Source organism: Sabethes cyaneus, chromosome 3 (genome assembly GCF_943734655.1).
Source record: "Sabethes cyaneus chromosome 3, idSabCyanKW18_F2, whole genome shotgun sequence".
Lineage (NCBI taxonomy): Eukaryota > Metazoa > Arthropoda > Insecta > Diptera > Culicidae > Sabethes > Sabethes cyaneus.
In genome coordinates this window covers 76,644,912-76,660,335 of record NC_071355.1, presented here as the reverse complement: position 1 = coordinate 76,660,335, position 15,424 = coordinate 76,644,912, and the positions used below count along the sequence as shown (strand labels likewise).

Below are 15,424 nucleotides of genomic sequence, written 5' to 3'. Positions count from 1 at the left end.
AAATTAGTATTGTCAATTGCCTTTTAGACTTTTGGTATTTTATTCATAAATGTCAAAATATTTTCACACATGCATTTTCCTCTAGTTGCTTTAAATTGTAATTGACAAATGCATCTTCAATTCGATCACCAGTTGATTTGTGGTTATTTACTTGTAAATCCCCGTTATCCACTTCGTTCTAAATAAACGAATCCAGCAGTAAAAAGAAAACAAAAAGCAACAAATGCCTCTCGTTTCGAATGGGAAATCGAATTACAGTAAACACCCGCTGCATGTAACCGACAAATAGTTTTGTAGCATTTCGTTCATAACAATTTTCTGGTAATTTTTTTCATAATATTGCAGGTTGCATCAAAAACGCGAAATACAAGGAACTTGCAGACAAAATGTAATTAAAATCCCAGCAGCGAGCTGTTATTGATTCATGTCAAATTTTTGCGAGCCGTCAAATTGGTGATTACTAAACAGTAGATGCAGAAGAAAAGTGAGATAGTAGATACGTTTTGGGATCGTTTGATGGTTATTTCGAAATATACAACTGCAAATACAGTCAAATTTCGTTAATTGCACTAAGCTTATCGCCGATTTTGACAAAACCTTAATTAATTAAGCTGAGCTGAGCACTAGCAGTTCAAATGTTGTTCATGTCATCTTTTGGCTTAATCAGATCAGCCCGACTAACAAAAGTTTTCCTTAAAACCGACGATAAGCTTAGTGTAATTAACGAAATTTGACTGTAACTCAACATATAGTGCAAAGTGACTTAAATTTGACAGCAGAAAAACTCACGTTACGAAAATTCGGTGCCACTATGTTTGTTTACCACAAGTTGTCAGAGCTGCTGCGCTCGTATCCAGTGATGCAAAAGTTTCGAAAAACTTTGGAATAAAAAATTGCATTAATGTAACAAACATGCTTGCAGCATAACATGTGATGTTTTTAGATTCTATCACACAATTTTTGTTAAAAATATTCTGAAAATAGAAAATAGCATGAAAACAATTTGATTGATATTGTTTGAAGAAGAAAAACGACTGATAATATTCTCTATTTCGAAGCACTGCAATGTGTTACACTTCGAAATTATGCCGACAAAATGCGCTCAATTTTCCCACAGTGCAGTCGCTGTAAGTACGCAGCCCGCACGTCTGTAGTAAAAGAACTACGGAAAAATTATACCAGCTCTCCAAAAGAGATCACTTAGAAAGCGCTCTCAATGCTAAGCTACCTTACCTAACACATTCGCAAGAGCAGATCAGTTTCCGGCGAAGCATGAAGTGGAATAGTCACCACTCCGGTGACGTGTCTTAATTTTGGATTTATTCCGCTTCTGCGTAACCGCTTCTCGCGTGAATATTATTCTGCTTGATTAAACCTGTGATATTGAGTGCGGAAAACCACATCTTCCTAACGGACGTATTAGGATACGCACCGGTGTAAGCATAACAGGTAGCTACCCTGATTAATTATCGCCGAAATAGTAATGGTAACTATATTACTATTTAGAATTACCAGCCTGCTGAGTGAGGAGAAGACACTCACGATCAATCTCAATTATCACACGGAGTCATCGACGGGAAAATTCATGCGATCAAAGGTAAACCAATGACAAACACGCGGTAACACAGCCCTAACCTAAATCTAATTGGCAGCCTGAAGTGTGAAGTACACGACTTGAACCATCCAAACAGCAAGGCAAAGCATAGGCGACAAACATCGATCCAGGATCCACTCGTAGATATATGGTGCGCCCGATCGAAGCAGTACCGTTATCAATAACAACGACAAGCCCTCAAAAGAGGTAAACGGCAACGCAATTTGACATGTGATGTGACGTAGACAATATCGATGTATTCATTACAGGGCTTTTTTCTTTACCCAATCTGATTTTCGTGCTTCGACGACACTTCTACAGTGGGTGGCTACTATCGGCCGGACGAGGACCGTATTGTTTGAACCGTATTCATTGAGACCTGCGTCGCGCGCAGAATCACCAGATCGACAGGCCTGGTCACGTAGGCCGACTCGGACTTGATTGCTGATCCCGAGACGTACGAGCACTTGCTCAAAGACAAGCAGCATCGGCAAGACATCCAGATAGTGCGAGTGTAACATCCAATTCGCGATAGGCTACGGCCTTCGATTTGTGCGTGTTTGTAACCAGCAATGATGCGATCGGATTAGAATAACGACAAAACACACTTCGTTCACCGAGAAACCGTAGGTAGTAGAAATGGGGCCCCAACATTAAGCAAGCGATGTGTTAGCAAGTAAGAACAGAAGCAACAGCTGAGGCGGATCTTTTGTTAAATAGATATTGGTATAATGTACACCTTGTTTGTTTCTTGTGACATTTCGATACGGCTTATCAAAGTTTTAGACTAGTTCCTTGGCTCTGCGGGTATCGGTGTATGCGTTTTGTGATTGATGATTCGTGGGTCGGAACGGATTGCGAGTCTCTTGTCTCTTCTATCGACTGAGCGAAGCGGTGCATCAGTCGACGACTGTCAGTGCGCGATTCAATCAACACATTAAATTTTGCAACAAATGGCAATTTAGATCGCAACACTGATTGCAGATCTTTGGCTGTTTCCTTGCAGTTGCTGTGTATTTAGTCGTTTCACTGAAACCTGCAATAATATTTTAAATTTACGCAATAGACTCGCAATCTAGTGTAAATTGCAATAGACCAAATCATCATACCGTCAACTGACAGATACTGGCGCCCTTGATTACATTTTGGAAAACTTTCTTTTCCGTTTATAGCGAATGTAGCTTGTGTTTTAACATTTTACAGGCATAATAGCTTTTAAATTTAGTCCTAATGCTGTTTAAACTCGGTTTAAACAACAAACTTGCCGTTTAAACAGCTGAAACTTTTTTGGACTCTGCGGTCTGTTTGTAAACAAGGGCGCCAGTATCTGCCAGATGACGTCACCTTGATTTGGTCTATTGCATCTTCTCTTCAATAAAACTGCCGAGCTATTCCATAAACACATGGGCGACGGGGGACGGATAATTCCCCAGAGGAAAATTTGTTCTCCACTTTCAAACCTAAAATTTCACAGCCAGCTGTTTGGAGCACAGGAAAATTTACGAGGTTGGTTTTACGTCGTAGTCGTTAGCAGCTTAGAGCCGGAGTGATTCAACTCGATCTTGGCTTTTTTTTTTGTATGCCAGAAGGGCATTGGGTTAAAAGGCCACTGCGACAGTCTTAATGATCGTCTTTTGTGGCAGGCCCCGATTGCTGTACACAGTTTACGGATCGCTCATACCCATTGATGGAGTTGAGCGGAATAGTTGTAATCCTGTGCCCCAATTCGGTACTACATGGTTTATAAAGCCAATGACCGTTTTGGGATTTAGGCTCCATACCTGATATGGAGTAAGAAGGAAACTTCCTAAGAAGTTGTGCCTTGATAATGCAAGAGCTCCGCAATAGCAGAGCAGATGCGCTGAACTTTCAGGTTCAGAGTTACAAAAGCGGCAGGTGTCAGATGATACCTTGCCGATATTCTTTAAATGATAAAGAGCGGGGCTGTGTCCTGTTAGGAGTCCCGTGATCGTGCGTAGTTCACTACGAGTTAAATGGAGTAGTTTTTTAGCTACTGCAGGGTTTGGGTAGATAAACTGTTTAGCTTGTCTACAACCCTGTATTTGATTCCAACGGGATGCTATTTCTAGCTTTTCCCATGTCATCAGTTCGCCTTTCACGGCGGATGTGGAGGTGCCCAGAAACGGTTCAGGACCAATAAATTGCTGAGCTGATCCTTGTCTTGCTAGGTTGTCAGCAAATTCATTGCCTTGATCGATCTTGGGTTACTCGTCGCCCATTTCCCTGGCGTCTCTGAAGTCGCAGTATTTACTCAAAAAATAAAAAATGTCGCTTTAGACCTGGGAAAATCATTTCGCACGTTGAGTTTCTCCGTGTCGGTGTCGGTGGGGTTGTATAGAACCGTTTTCTTTACGATGTGTCCGGTTCACTGTAGTTTACCAACTTTTGCCAAATGTACGTTAGTAATCTCCCCAAGCAGTGTTTGTTGCCCTTGATTCATGCACCTACGTTACTCTTCGGTTTCTGCTTGTATTCCGTCAAATGTAGTCCGCAAAGGCGCTTGTGTCCCCCGTTAGCATGGGCAATCGGTCTAATAGAGGTTTTTTTACATTGTCAGGTCGTTCGGCGGCTTATGCCTTTTAATCGCAGCGTTTCTCGAAGGACAAAGTAGGCTCGGTGCCCAGCTTGAATACACTGCTGGAGCTCCTTATTTATGTTGTTGTCCGTGACTACCAGCAATCCCACATACACGAACTTAGTTACCCCTTCTGGTTCGTCACCGTCACGTCGACGATTACCGTCCGCGAAAAAGGCACGTTCGTCTCGTTTGAGGCTCTGCCATTCATGTATTAGGACTTCGCCGCGGTTAGTTTGAGCCCAATCCTCCTAGACTCTGCTTTCAGTCTTGCGCAGATGGCCTTCGCCGTGGCAAATTTTCTGGCTTCAATATCAAAGTCACCTGCGTAGCCAAGAAGTTTGCTACCTTTACTGAAAATCAAACCTCTCGTTTCAATATCTGCTCGTCGGATCCAGGGCCCTACAACGTCACCTTCAATTGCATAGCGTCACTCATAAATGAAGCAGTGAAGCTTCGGTTTCTACAGAAGCAGCACCGCTTCAGTTTCAAACTAGCTTCAGTCAGCGTCAGCACAACGGGTTTCACTTCGTCATGACGATTAGTTTCAACTTTTCAGTAGTACTTTTCTATAAAATATTCAGAAGAAGACCAGCAACTATGAATGCAAATGAATTGAATTTGAGTAACAATTCCTACAATGCAACGCATATTAAAGTTAACCTTGTCAATGTCGACAAATCGTGTCTGACTTTCTGCCGTCGTCAATTGAAACAGCCACCAACTTCAACTGAAGCTTGCTTGAAACGTTCAGTTCAACAAACGAAGCAAGTCACTTCATGTATGAAGCGAAGGTAAGAGAAAGTCAGTTTCATTTATTTGTTTCGACGATGCCGGGCCCTGGTCGGATCACCTTAAGAGCGATGTTGAAAATCAGGCAGGATAAGTTGTCAGCAGCACCCTGGCTGTTTTTCGAAGAGTCTCGATTCTATGGACTCTAACTGCCTCTTCCAGCCGAGATTCGTACATACAACCTACCTTGATGCCAACTGGGAGGCAAAATTTTAACACTTAATTGTCTTCTATTATTTCAATTTGATGTTTTGGTTGAATGTGGAACATTTAATTTCAACCACAATAGATTTTAACTGGAAATAATTCCCTATTTCCTGAATAAATTTTTTACGGTTAGGCTATGTTAGATTTTTTTTCTTGTAAAACCCCCGCTAGGGAACATTTCTGACTACGCCCGTGCATAAACACAATTAGTATCGAAGTCAGTAAAAATATTTACTGAAATCAAATAGTGTTTTTGTATTTACCTTTGTTATACTCAGAGGTTGAAGAATTCGCGAAAAAATGATTATTTGAACCGATGAACATCCCTCATGAACATATCCTATTCGCCTGCCTCACCGCTTTGAATTTTAGCACAAAACGCGTACTCCGTCACAGCCCCCACCTGTCGAGACGTGAACCTATAAGGAAGTGCCTTCCAACATAACGTGCATCCCGTACAGTCACCCACCCTTATTCTGCGAGGCGAGTGACGTGACTATTTGAAGTCGCCGCGAATCAGGTGACAATTGTCACCTAGGTGACTCGCTTTGTCACCTAGGTGACACGGTTTGTCACTTAGCTGACAGGGGTTTGTTACTTAGGTGGCTCGGTTGTCACCTAGGTGATTCGACTCGCCGTGGCGAGTCACGGCGAGTAACAATTGTCGTATTGAGTCACGTGACTCGCAGAATAAGGGTGACCATCACAAGATTTCTTCAATTGAATATTGTTTATCTAGTCTAGATAGAGGGACTACTTTGGGAAAGATCCCATCCCCCGTTCATATGAGGCCGTCTAGGATTTTACCGCGCCCAGAGTCAAGTTGCTTTTGATTTGTGTACCATATGATGACGTGCGTTCAATGGGACACATTGTCTTCTTTACACTCAAGTTCACTTCATCAAAGCGCCGGCTTGCTGGTTTGCCTTCCATTTTCACTGCAGCTCGTCCAGAATTCTTAAAATCGATCTATAGACGATATACCAAGTGCCCTCATCTAGACACATTTCCTTAATAATATTGTTTACGTTGAGCGTAGGCATCTCCGTGCGCTTCGCTTCAAATCTGGAGCATACAAAGACCAGATGCTCAGAAGTTTCCTGCATGCCACCACACTCCGGACAGAAGCGTGACCGAATAGGTGTAAATACTGTCTGAAGCAACCATGTCCCGAAAGAAATTGCGTTAGATAGAAATTTTCCGCGCTTTTTATTTACCCAGCCTGAGAGAACCGGAATTACCCAGGTAACCAATAAGCATTACCATAAGCAGTAAATCAGTCGCTTATTAGCATATCTGGCATTTTATACAGCACGTTGCTGTATATTAGCTTTTGAACTGCGTAGCTGTTGTAAATTGGCATGCAAAATTCTATTTTAAATCTTCTTGTCGGTAGTCAGCTGGTAACAAGCATTCTCAGCATTATAAGAGGGTTAGCAGTAAAATAGCTGTATATTTTGCCAAAGTAGCATTTAAGTAGCAATTAAGGTGACTTAAATGGTTATTGGCTTGCATGTAAATAGCATTGGTAATGCTTATTGGTTACCTGGGTAGTCTTTGCGTCCAACTGCCGTTAATTGCGGCATTCCACTCCTGCTGTCACTTGACGAATGGCTCTGCTCGCATGACTTTTCTTCTTCCTCCTTCCTTCCTTCCGCTACATTTATACGCATTTCCGTGATCCGGAATTATTTTGCAGGGTTTCGAACGCAACAACCCAGGCTGGACCGCCGTATGGCAGTACCGACGAGGATACACTAGCTAAAACACACCTTTTGTTGCTGCCTAGACCAGAGATGTTTGGCATGATACTGGCCAGCGTGCAGTTCACTTTTGCCGCCTTCTCATAGGCATAGGCAACGTGGCTGTTGAAACTCAGCCGATCGTCAAGCCATACGCCTAGGTGTTTCAGTCCACGCTTCAAGATTATCGTATACTTTCCAACCGTGATCTTCGCTCTTTGAACCGACTTTCGGTTGCTAATCACTCGCATTTCTGTGTTTTTTTAACGAGTAGGGAAATTTGCTATCAGACACCTGAGAAGACAACTCAGGGAGTGGGGTTTGGTATCCCGACCCCCCTACTGGGGCGTGAAGATCCCGACCCACTAAAACCCTACTCGAGTCTCCAGCCTCAATCCCCCCTGGCACCACCTTATCGGTATTACTTCAGGGAGGGGCTATTGTGCTTAACGCACACTCTTAGATAACTACTGGACTATGGTAGTGAGGCTGTTTATTCGCCGTTGATCGGCTTTCCAGCGGTTTTGTAGCTCAAGTACGATCTGGGTAGCAGCCGCATTGACCGCTCCCCAGACTTCCGAGCTAGAACACATCTTTTGGACTAAGTTATCCGGAGTACCCAATAAACATTTTTTTTAAGAGCAGTTTATTCAACCATTATACAGCTAATATCCAGTAAACAAGCGCTTGATAAGCTGTTATTCAACAAAAATGTTTGTTGGGTAGTGTCCTGTCCGCTCACTGCCATCATGTTGCTTCTCACGCCCGCAAAACGAGGGCATATGAAGAAAGCATGTACTGCAGTTTCCTCAACGTCCACGCATTCGGGACACGCGGGAGACTCCGCCTGCCCAAACTTGTGCAGATACTGTCTAAAACAACCATGCCCTGACAGAATTTGTGTCAGGTGGAAGTTGACTTCGCCGTGGCGCCTGTTGACCCACCCGGATAGTTCCGGGATATGTCGATGTGTCCACCGGCCTTTTGTGGAATTAGACCATGCCCGCTGCCATGTGATCATCGAGGCCGATCTTGTGGTACTCCGCATGCCTCTAGTTCCACGTTGGTTGAAGCACTCTACGTCCTCGCTGATGATGATACCAATAGGCATCATGCCCGCTAAGACGCAGATTGCGTCATGTGAACCTGTGCGATACGCACTCGCCACTCTTAAGCACATGAGACGATAGGTGCTGTCCAGCTTGGCTAGATAGCTTTTGGTACCTAACGCCGATGACCACACCGGCCCGCCATACCTGAGTATGGTCTGGACCACGTTGGCTAAAAGCCTTCGCTTGCTGCCATATACCGCAGAGCTATTAGAGATCATACGAGACAATGCCGAAATAGCTGTGGAAGCCTTCTTGCAGGCATAGTCGACATGGCTCCCGAACTTGAACTTGTCGTCGACCATTACTCCAAGGAGTTTTAAGGACCGCGTTGACGAAATAGTGCAGTCCCCGACGCTTATATTTGCTTGCGGCACCGACTTGCGGCTGTTCACCACGATAACCTCCGTTTTATGATGCGCTACGTCCAGTTTCCTGGATCGCATCCAATCTTCAACAATGCTTATAGAGTGGGCAGCCGTCAACTCAACCTCTCTGATAGATTCACTGTAGACTTCCAAGGTGATATCGTCCGCAAAGCCGACAATCACCACCCCTACCGGGAACTTTAGCTTCAACACCTCGTCATACATGACGTTCCACAACACCGGGCCCAGTATGGAACCTTGCGGAACCCCTGCGGTGATTGGAACGCATTTTTGACCCTCCTCCGTGTTGTAGTATAGCACAAAATTCTGGAAATTTCGCATCGCATTTCTGTGTTGTGGTGGGCTATTTACACCTTTACATCTCGCATCCAGCTTCCAATTATGTCTATCGACTCAATCGTTAACATTTCTACCTGTTTCAGTGACTCTTCTGTTATTGCAGCTAAAATATCGTCCGCAAAACCAATTATGTCTACGCCTCTAGGCACATTCAGCTTGAGTACACCGTCGTACATTACGTTCCAGAGCGATGTACCCAGGATAGAGCTTTATGGAACTCCCGCTGTGATTCTGATCGACCTCTGTCCCATGTTGGTCTCATAGAGAGGCAATCGATTCTTGAAGAATCTTCTCACGATCTTGCACAAATAATCAGGGATCCTCATTCTATGAAGCGCTATAGCGATGGCCTCCCAGCTGACGCTCTTAACGCATTCTCAACGACGATCGTTATGCACAATGTCGGTTTCCTCTACGCTTCTGCTTGGTACTTTCCGCACTCTCGGCACTTTCGATCACAGTGCGAATGGCATCCAGTGTAGATTTCCCTTTCCGAAACCCGAACTGCCTCTAGGAGAGTCCATGGTTACTTCCCAGACATTCTGTCAGCCTGTTGAGAACGATTCTCTCCAGTAGTTTCCTTAGTGTGTCTATACGAAGCATGATCTCCCGGAGGTTTCTCTGGTTAAGGCAACTTTCTTCTAGACTTTCCATTTACCTGGAAAAGGACCATCGTCTAGGGATTTCTGCAGAACTATTCTAAACATATGCGGATTTTCTGCGTTCAAATCCAGGGAATCACTATCAGCGGGTAGTGCTTCCATGGATAAGGCATTGTCGATGGCTTTCGTTTTTCACTTTAGCTCGTTGACTCTACGAAGAAATAGCGTACTGCTAATTAATAATAGAAAATTGAAATTCCTCCAACCGAAATTGTTCCAAGATCCGCCAAAAATTATGAAATGCTACGAGTTTCCACTATTACTGATACACCCACTATTGCTGGTGCATCTCCCCTCATGGGGTTCAGATTTTCAGAATGTTTAGATTAAAGAAGGTGATATCAGCGGGAGTTTATGGTATTTTCTATTGAAATTACTTTCTGCATACAAAACAGTTCACCAAGCTCTTGAAAGAAAAAAAAAACACCGTTAGAGATGACGTTTGACTTTATTTTAAAGAGGCTGTATCCTAATTAACCGAAGCCAGATTTAATCGCAACCCACTTAAAAATACCGCAACTTGCGAAGTTTTACACAAAATTTTCCACGGTTGCGGAAAGCTCCAAAGAAAGTCATAAAACCAACTGTCCTAAATCTTGAAAATTTTTGGTGCAATTTTTACTATGATTCGATAAGTTAGTTTTTATCTTCGCGGTAAACTATCCCGCGTGAAAACTATGGTGTAAGTTCAATCTTGTATGTAAAATTGATACACCCAATTCTTTTTTTGCACGGATTTTTTTACACGGATTTTTTTTGCACGACTTTTTTTGCATGGTTTCTCGAAATAACACGGTTTTTCTAAAATTTCACCAACAACAGTTGTACACCCATTTCTTTTTTTACACGGTTTCTCGAAATAACACGGATTTTTTTACACGGGACGCATCCCCCGTGTAAAAAAAGAATTGGGTGTATAACGCTTTAGTTCCCGGTAATTGGCAGTAACGTTTTTTTCGTACTAGCTTCTATTTTATTTATATAGATAAGCAGTAATTCAGTGGGAAAACTTCTCATGTATTGGCCATTTGGCACCATATGCTAGAAAACAAAATTTTTTCGTCTTTCAATTTAACTTTCTGGCAAGTGGAAAAGTTTTCATGGAATTGTTTTCCGTAAATAAACACTGATGAACATTTTGATTCCTCTACACACATGGGTAGTGTTACGGAAAATCGATAAGGAAAGTAATTTAATGAGCCGCCTTCCCTTATATTAAAGAAGGCTAGCCTGTGAAACATTGAAAAAATCGATTTCTTATTTTATGATAAATTTTATCTGCCACTGAAAAATAATTATGTAAAATCCTTTCAATCAATCTGTAAGTAAGGTATAAATGAAAATTAACAGATCAATTTTTGAAACTTGAAAAATCTCTGAACGGTGTAATAAATTGTTTTATATTCCTAATGAACACTTGAATGCAAGTTTTATTTGCATCCCTACCAGGGATTAAAATTTTCACTCACATGTAGGATAAACGTATTTCGCTCACCCATTCTTATCACATGACAACTAGATGTTGTAGTTATCTGTTCGTATAAAGCGGAAGAAAAACATTTTTCCGCTAAAGAAAGAGAGTTGATAATATTTTTTTCCCAAAATTCATAGATTATCGCGCGTTTGAGAGGATAAATTGAATGCCTGATCCCTACAATAAGACTCCATGCAATAATCTTCTTTTCATATATCGCCCCAAAGCACTGTTTTGAATTTTGGATATGCCGGTTTTGGGTATCGAATATCATTGTTTTTATGCATAAATACATAATTTGTAACTTCTATACCTACTAGTTCTATTAGTTTACGGTTGAAAAAACAATAGGTTTAAAATTTGGAGTGTATTTCACCGTATTAAGCTTTCTCTATAATTTCTAGTATCTACTGAAAATTTAAGAAACCATTGGTGACTTCGACGAAAAATTCATTTTATTATTACTGCTACAAATCAACAAATCTATATTTAGTTTCTACGCAGAGCTTTCCGATAAGTCGATTTTTAATATGACTGAACATGTAACAGAGTGTAACTTTCAATCCTCAAATGTGACGGTTATAATTCCATTTTCAGAGAAGATGAAAAATTTTCGTCACGTGAAACACTTTTTTTCGGGACTTTTATTAGATATTGAATTGCGTGCTAATTTTGCCTAAAACATTTCCATGCCTTTCGTGAGCTGAACTATGTTTGAGACATCCGTTCTTTCTAGGTTTCTTCTATGAAAATAACCCTGTTTCTTTGTCCACAAAATCTTGTGTGTAGTACTTACGCGTTTCTGCATCGAGTGCCAACATCTCTTACAAAATAGACACATTTACCTTTGAATCCAACATCACAATTAGAGTGCTTCCGTATAAAATATTCACGAAATGGTTAAATCTACACTTTGGCTTAGTGTCAGTGTCTGTTTATAAATAGCTGTATGTGTAGAGTTTCGATAAAATTCGCTACCTTTGCTTTGGTTTTTGTAAAAACATTCAACGCTACCCAGCAGGTTGAGAGTAAATGGTAGAAATATACTACAAATTTCAATACAATCTCTATTTTACTTAAACTACTACTTATCAGGGCTTAACGGGGTGACTGACAAGGTTGCAAGTTTCCTAAAAGTTAGTTTAGGTGTGTTTAATGTGGGGTCAAACCATCGTCAGCTGTTTGCGGACAGTGAATTTGCGCCTCGACGCTGAACTCTTGCTGGCAAGGACCGGCTTCGTTTAGATTTGACTTGCTGGAATCCGACTTGACCAGATTGCTGATGTTGGCTGTGATGGCCTGAAAGTCTTCGGTAATCACATCGATTGTACTATTGAGGTTTTCGTTAAATTTAGAATTTTTGAACATTTCCCTTCGACTACTTGTGCAATTGTCCTTCAGTGACGTTGGTGGAAGAACATCTTTCGCGGCAGAGGTCTCCGAAACGGATCGAGACGGTAATCGTTTGTTCTGATTGTTTAGGTCTGTTATCCTTCGGTCATCCACCGCGTCATGAATACTAATTTGCTTCGTTAGTGGAGATAGCGGGCCTAGATCAATGCTGCCACCGCCATTACTGGTCACCGAACTAGCCTTACGATTCATCTCTCGAAGTTTCCGAAGTCCACTGAGCGTTGTTGGACCATCGCCGGAATCTGACAGCTCCACATTGCCTAGTACGAAGGGAAGCTTCAAGGAAACCTCTCCGCCCATACTGCTGAGCACTAGCTTAACTTTAACATAGTAGGACACATAGATTGCGAAAACGTTTTTCTCCTCCGATGCGGAAGATGCAATCATTAAACCTCGCGGGGCGCTGGTAGCCAACTTGGAGTTGTAGGCCGACGAGGTGGCATCGTTGTAATTACTACTGAACAGGGCACCTTCGACAGCGATCCAATTTTTCGTGGTTCCTGAAATAAAGATCGTTATGTCATTAGTTTATGAGCTGAATCAGCATCACGTTCAATACAGTATGGGTTTGATTTTGGAAACAGTTGTGACAATTTCGAGTTGCCAAAACTGCCAATTTCACATCACTGATAGGCAAAATAAGGTGCCCATGGTAAGGTTATTTGGTTCCACTTAAATTAAACATACTGTAGTCTTTTGATATCTTATTTTTTATATTCTTTTAAAGTTTCACGTAGGAAATATCGAAATTAAAAAATAGTTTACGGTCGAACTGTTCGACTCTGTGGAATGCTGATAAGCTCCCAGAGTTTCGAAAAACGACTCTTTCGACGGACAAATCTAAATTCGAGCTGTTTAACCGAAACGGCGGGTTCTGTGTGGCCCAGATCGGGTGAGGAGTTTCAGGGGTGCCACATCTAAGGCACGGTGAAGCATGGATGAGGAAATGTGATGGTCTGGAGGGTATTTTTTGTGGAGTAGAGGGGGAAGCCTCGTGAAAATCAACACAGGATAATGACGGCATGTTCGTACATCAACGTCTTATGGGAAAATCTGAAGGTTTCCCTGGTAGGCTGTTCGTAATTCAGCAAGAAAACCAATCAAACCATACTGCCAAGAACACCAATTCTTTCTTCCGGTCATGTCGGATTAAAGCGCTGGAATGGCCTGCACGAAGCCCGGATCTCAGCCCCATCGAAAATTTGTGGGCGATTGCCGATGCCAGGGTTGACAAAACTGGTGTCAGGGCCAATAAAAATAAATATTTTGAAAACCTGGGGCGCACCTGGGGAGAATCAGATACACAGCACCTAAAGAACCTACTATAGAGAATGCCAAAGTACTAGCAGCAGGTCCTGAGGGTTAAAGGAGGGCACGTAAATTATTGAAATTCCTTTCGTTTAATTTCGTTTCATTTCTGTTGAGCCAAAATGTAATGGGCGCTTTTTTGTCAATGTTTTTTTTTCAGTAAAAATTGAATTTTATTTCAATATGGTAAAACTATTTTATTTAGTATTGCGTGAGGGAAACTTTGAAAGAATATCAAAAGTAAGATATCAAAAAAGACTATAGTATTTACTTTAATTTGAACCAAATAACTTATTTTGACAATCAGTATACATTCCAGCTAATAATTTCTTACCTCTAACCGGAAGTAGCGAATACGATGCATGTAGTGTATCCCCCGGTCCGATATGTTTACTGACATCAACCTCAGCCACTATATTTTTGAATTTTCCATTGCTGAACATGCAAACGTCAACATGCTGGACAGCGATCAGCTGCAATCGAAAAGAAAATGGTAATCAGCTAGATTGGAATTTGTAGGCATTGCTTATAAGCTGGCAACGTGAATTTCCTCATTAATAAAGTAAAAAAACTTTTTCTTTTCATAATCTCGTATGATTTTAAATGTTATTCCTGTGTTCAATTACAGAGAAAACCGATCAGTCATTTGGAGGCTTCATTCTCGGTTTTTTGCTCAGTAGATGCTCATTTGACTACAGCGCCTTAACTAAACATAATTCAAAAATGTAGTGTAAAGCTACCTGTAGAGCTTATTATTATCTACATTAATATTGAAGAAAGTTTAGTTTTATCACAGACGAACTGACATGACACATAGAAGAAAATCCTTCAAAAACCATCGTCTTACATATTTTGCTTGCACAGTAGCATCCTCTGTTATGCATGTTGCGAAGTAGCTTGCATTTGCAGGGTTTTATACTGTAGGTTTTTTCATTTGGGGGGTTTTATACTGTAGGTTTTTCACATTTGTATGGTTTTATACTGAAAACTCGAAGCAACATTCGGGCGCCGCGGTGTGGCCATGTTGCGAAACATGCTTTTTTGAAAAATAAGTGGTTTTTGAATGGACGATGGAATTAACCCGAGTGACTTGTCTGTTTGTCTGTGGTTTTATCTTTTGTATTTGCGGCGCTATACGATTGCTACCCCGTTGGTAGCCAAATGAGCGCTCTTTTTGCTAAGAGGTAGCCTAAGTTGGTAGCCAAATGAGAGCTTTTTGTAGATAATAATTATCTCTACAATTGCCTTTTACACTACTTTCTCGAATTTTGTTTGAGGCGCTGCAGTCAAATGAGCATCTACTGAGCAAAAAACTGAAAATGAAGTCTGGTCATTTGACCATGTAGAAACTACAAAGATCAAGCATTTTCATGAAATATGGCGAAATATATGATCTCCCACGTACAACCAGCAATGAAAGTAACAATAACCCAACATTTTTGTTGAATAACAGCTTGTCAAACGCTTGTTATTTAGTAATTGGCTGTACAATGGTTGAACAAGCTACTATTCAAAAAAATTGTTTGTTGGGGATAGTCTCATTTCTAGAACGACTTTAGTCACTTAGTTTGCTTCCAAAATATTCTTCCTATTCAAGTCACGTCTGAGGTTCCCTATGCTTTCAAGGTCACAAGGTTCAAGGTTCAAGCTGTCCTGTATTCTATAGTAGCGTGGTCCACGAATTGAAATTAAGCAAAGTCTGAGAAATTTCCGTTGGAGTTTTATGGGAAAACAGATGCAAAAATTATTTAATTTTCCATGCGATTACCCTGCCATCTGGTAATGAATTTACCTATGCA

General features: G+C 41.4%; 1 protein-coding gene and 1 long non-coding RNA gene across 2 annotated transcripts in view; one reads left to right on the top strand and one right to left on the bottom strand.

The window, feature by feature from the left end:
• Window positions 1-1,346: 1,346 nt before the first annotated feature.
• Window positions 1,347-1,730, top strand: LOC128744241 (uncharacterized). Its single transcript, XR_008412374.1, has 3 exons — window positions 1,347-1,449; window positions 1,507-1,597; window positions 1,653-1,730. It is a non-coding gene; the product is annotated as an uncharacterized LOC128744241 (long non-coding RNA).
• A 10,326-nt stretch (window positions 1,731-12,056) lies between these two features.
• The window catches only part of LOC128739736 (uncharacterized), a 65,109-nt gene continuing 61,741 nt past the window's right edge, over window positions 12,057-15,424 (bottom strand). Inside the window, exons 8-9 of the mRNA XM_053835232.1 lie at window positions 13,960-14,098; window positions 12,057-12,817 (exon numbers count right to left, since the gene is read on the bottom strand). Coding sequence (XP_053691207.1) covers window positions 12,057-12,817; window positions 13,960-14,098 — 900 coding nt within the window. The remainder of the gene's footprint in view (window positions 12,818-13,959; window positions 14,099-15,424) is intronic.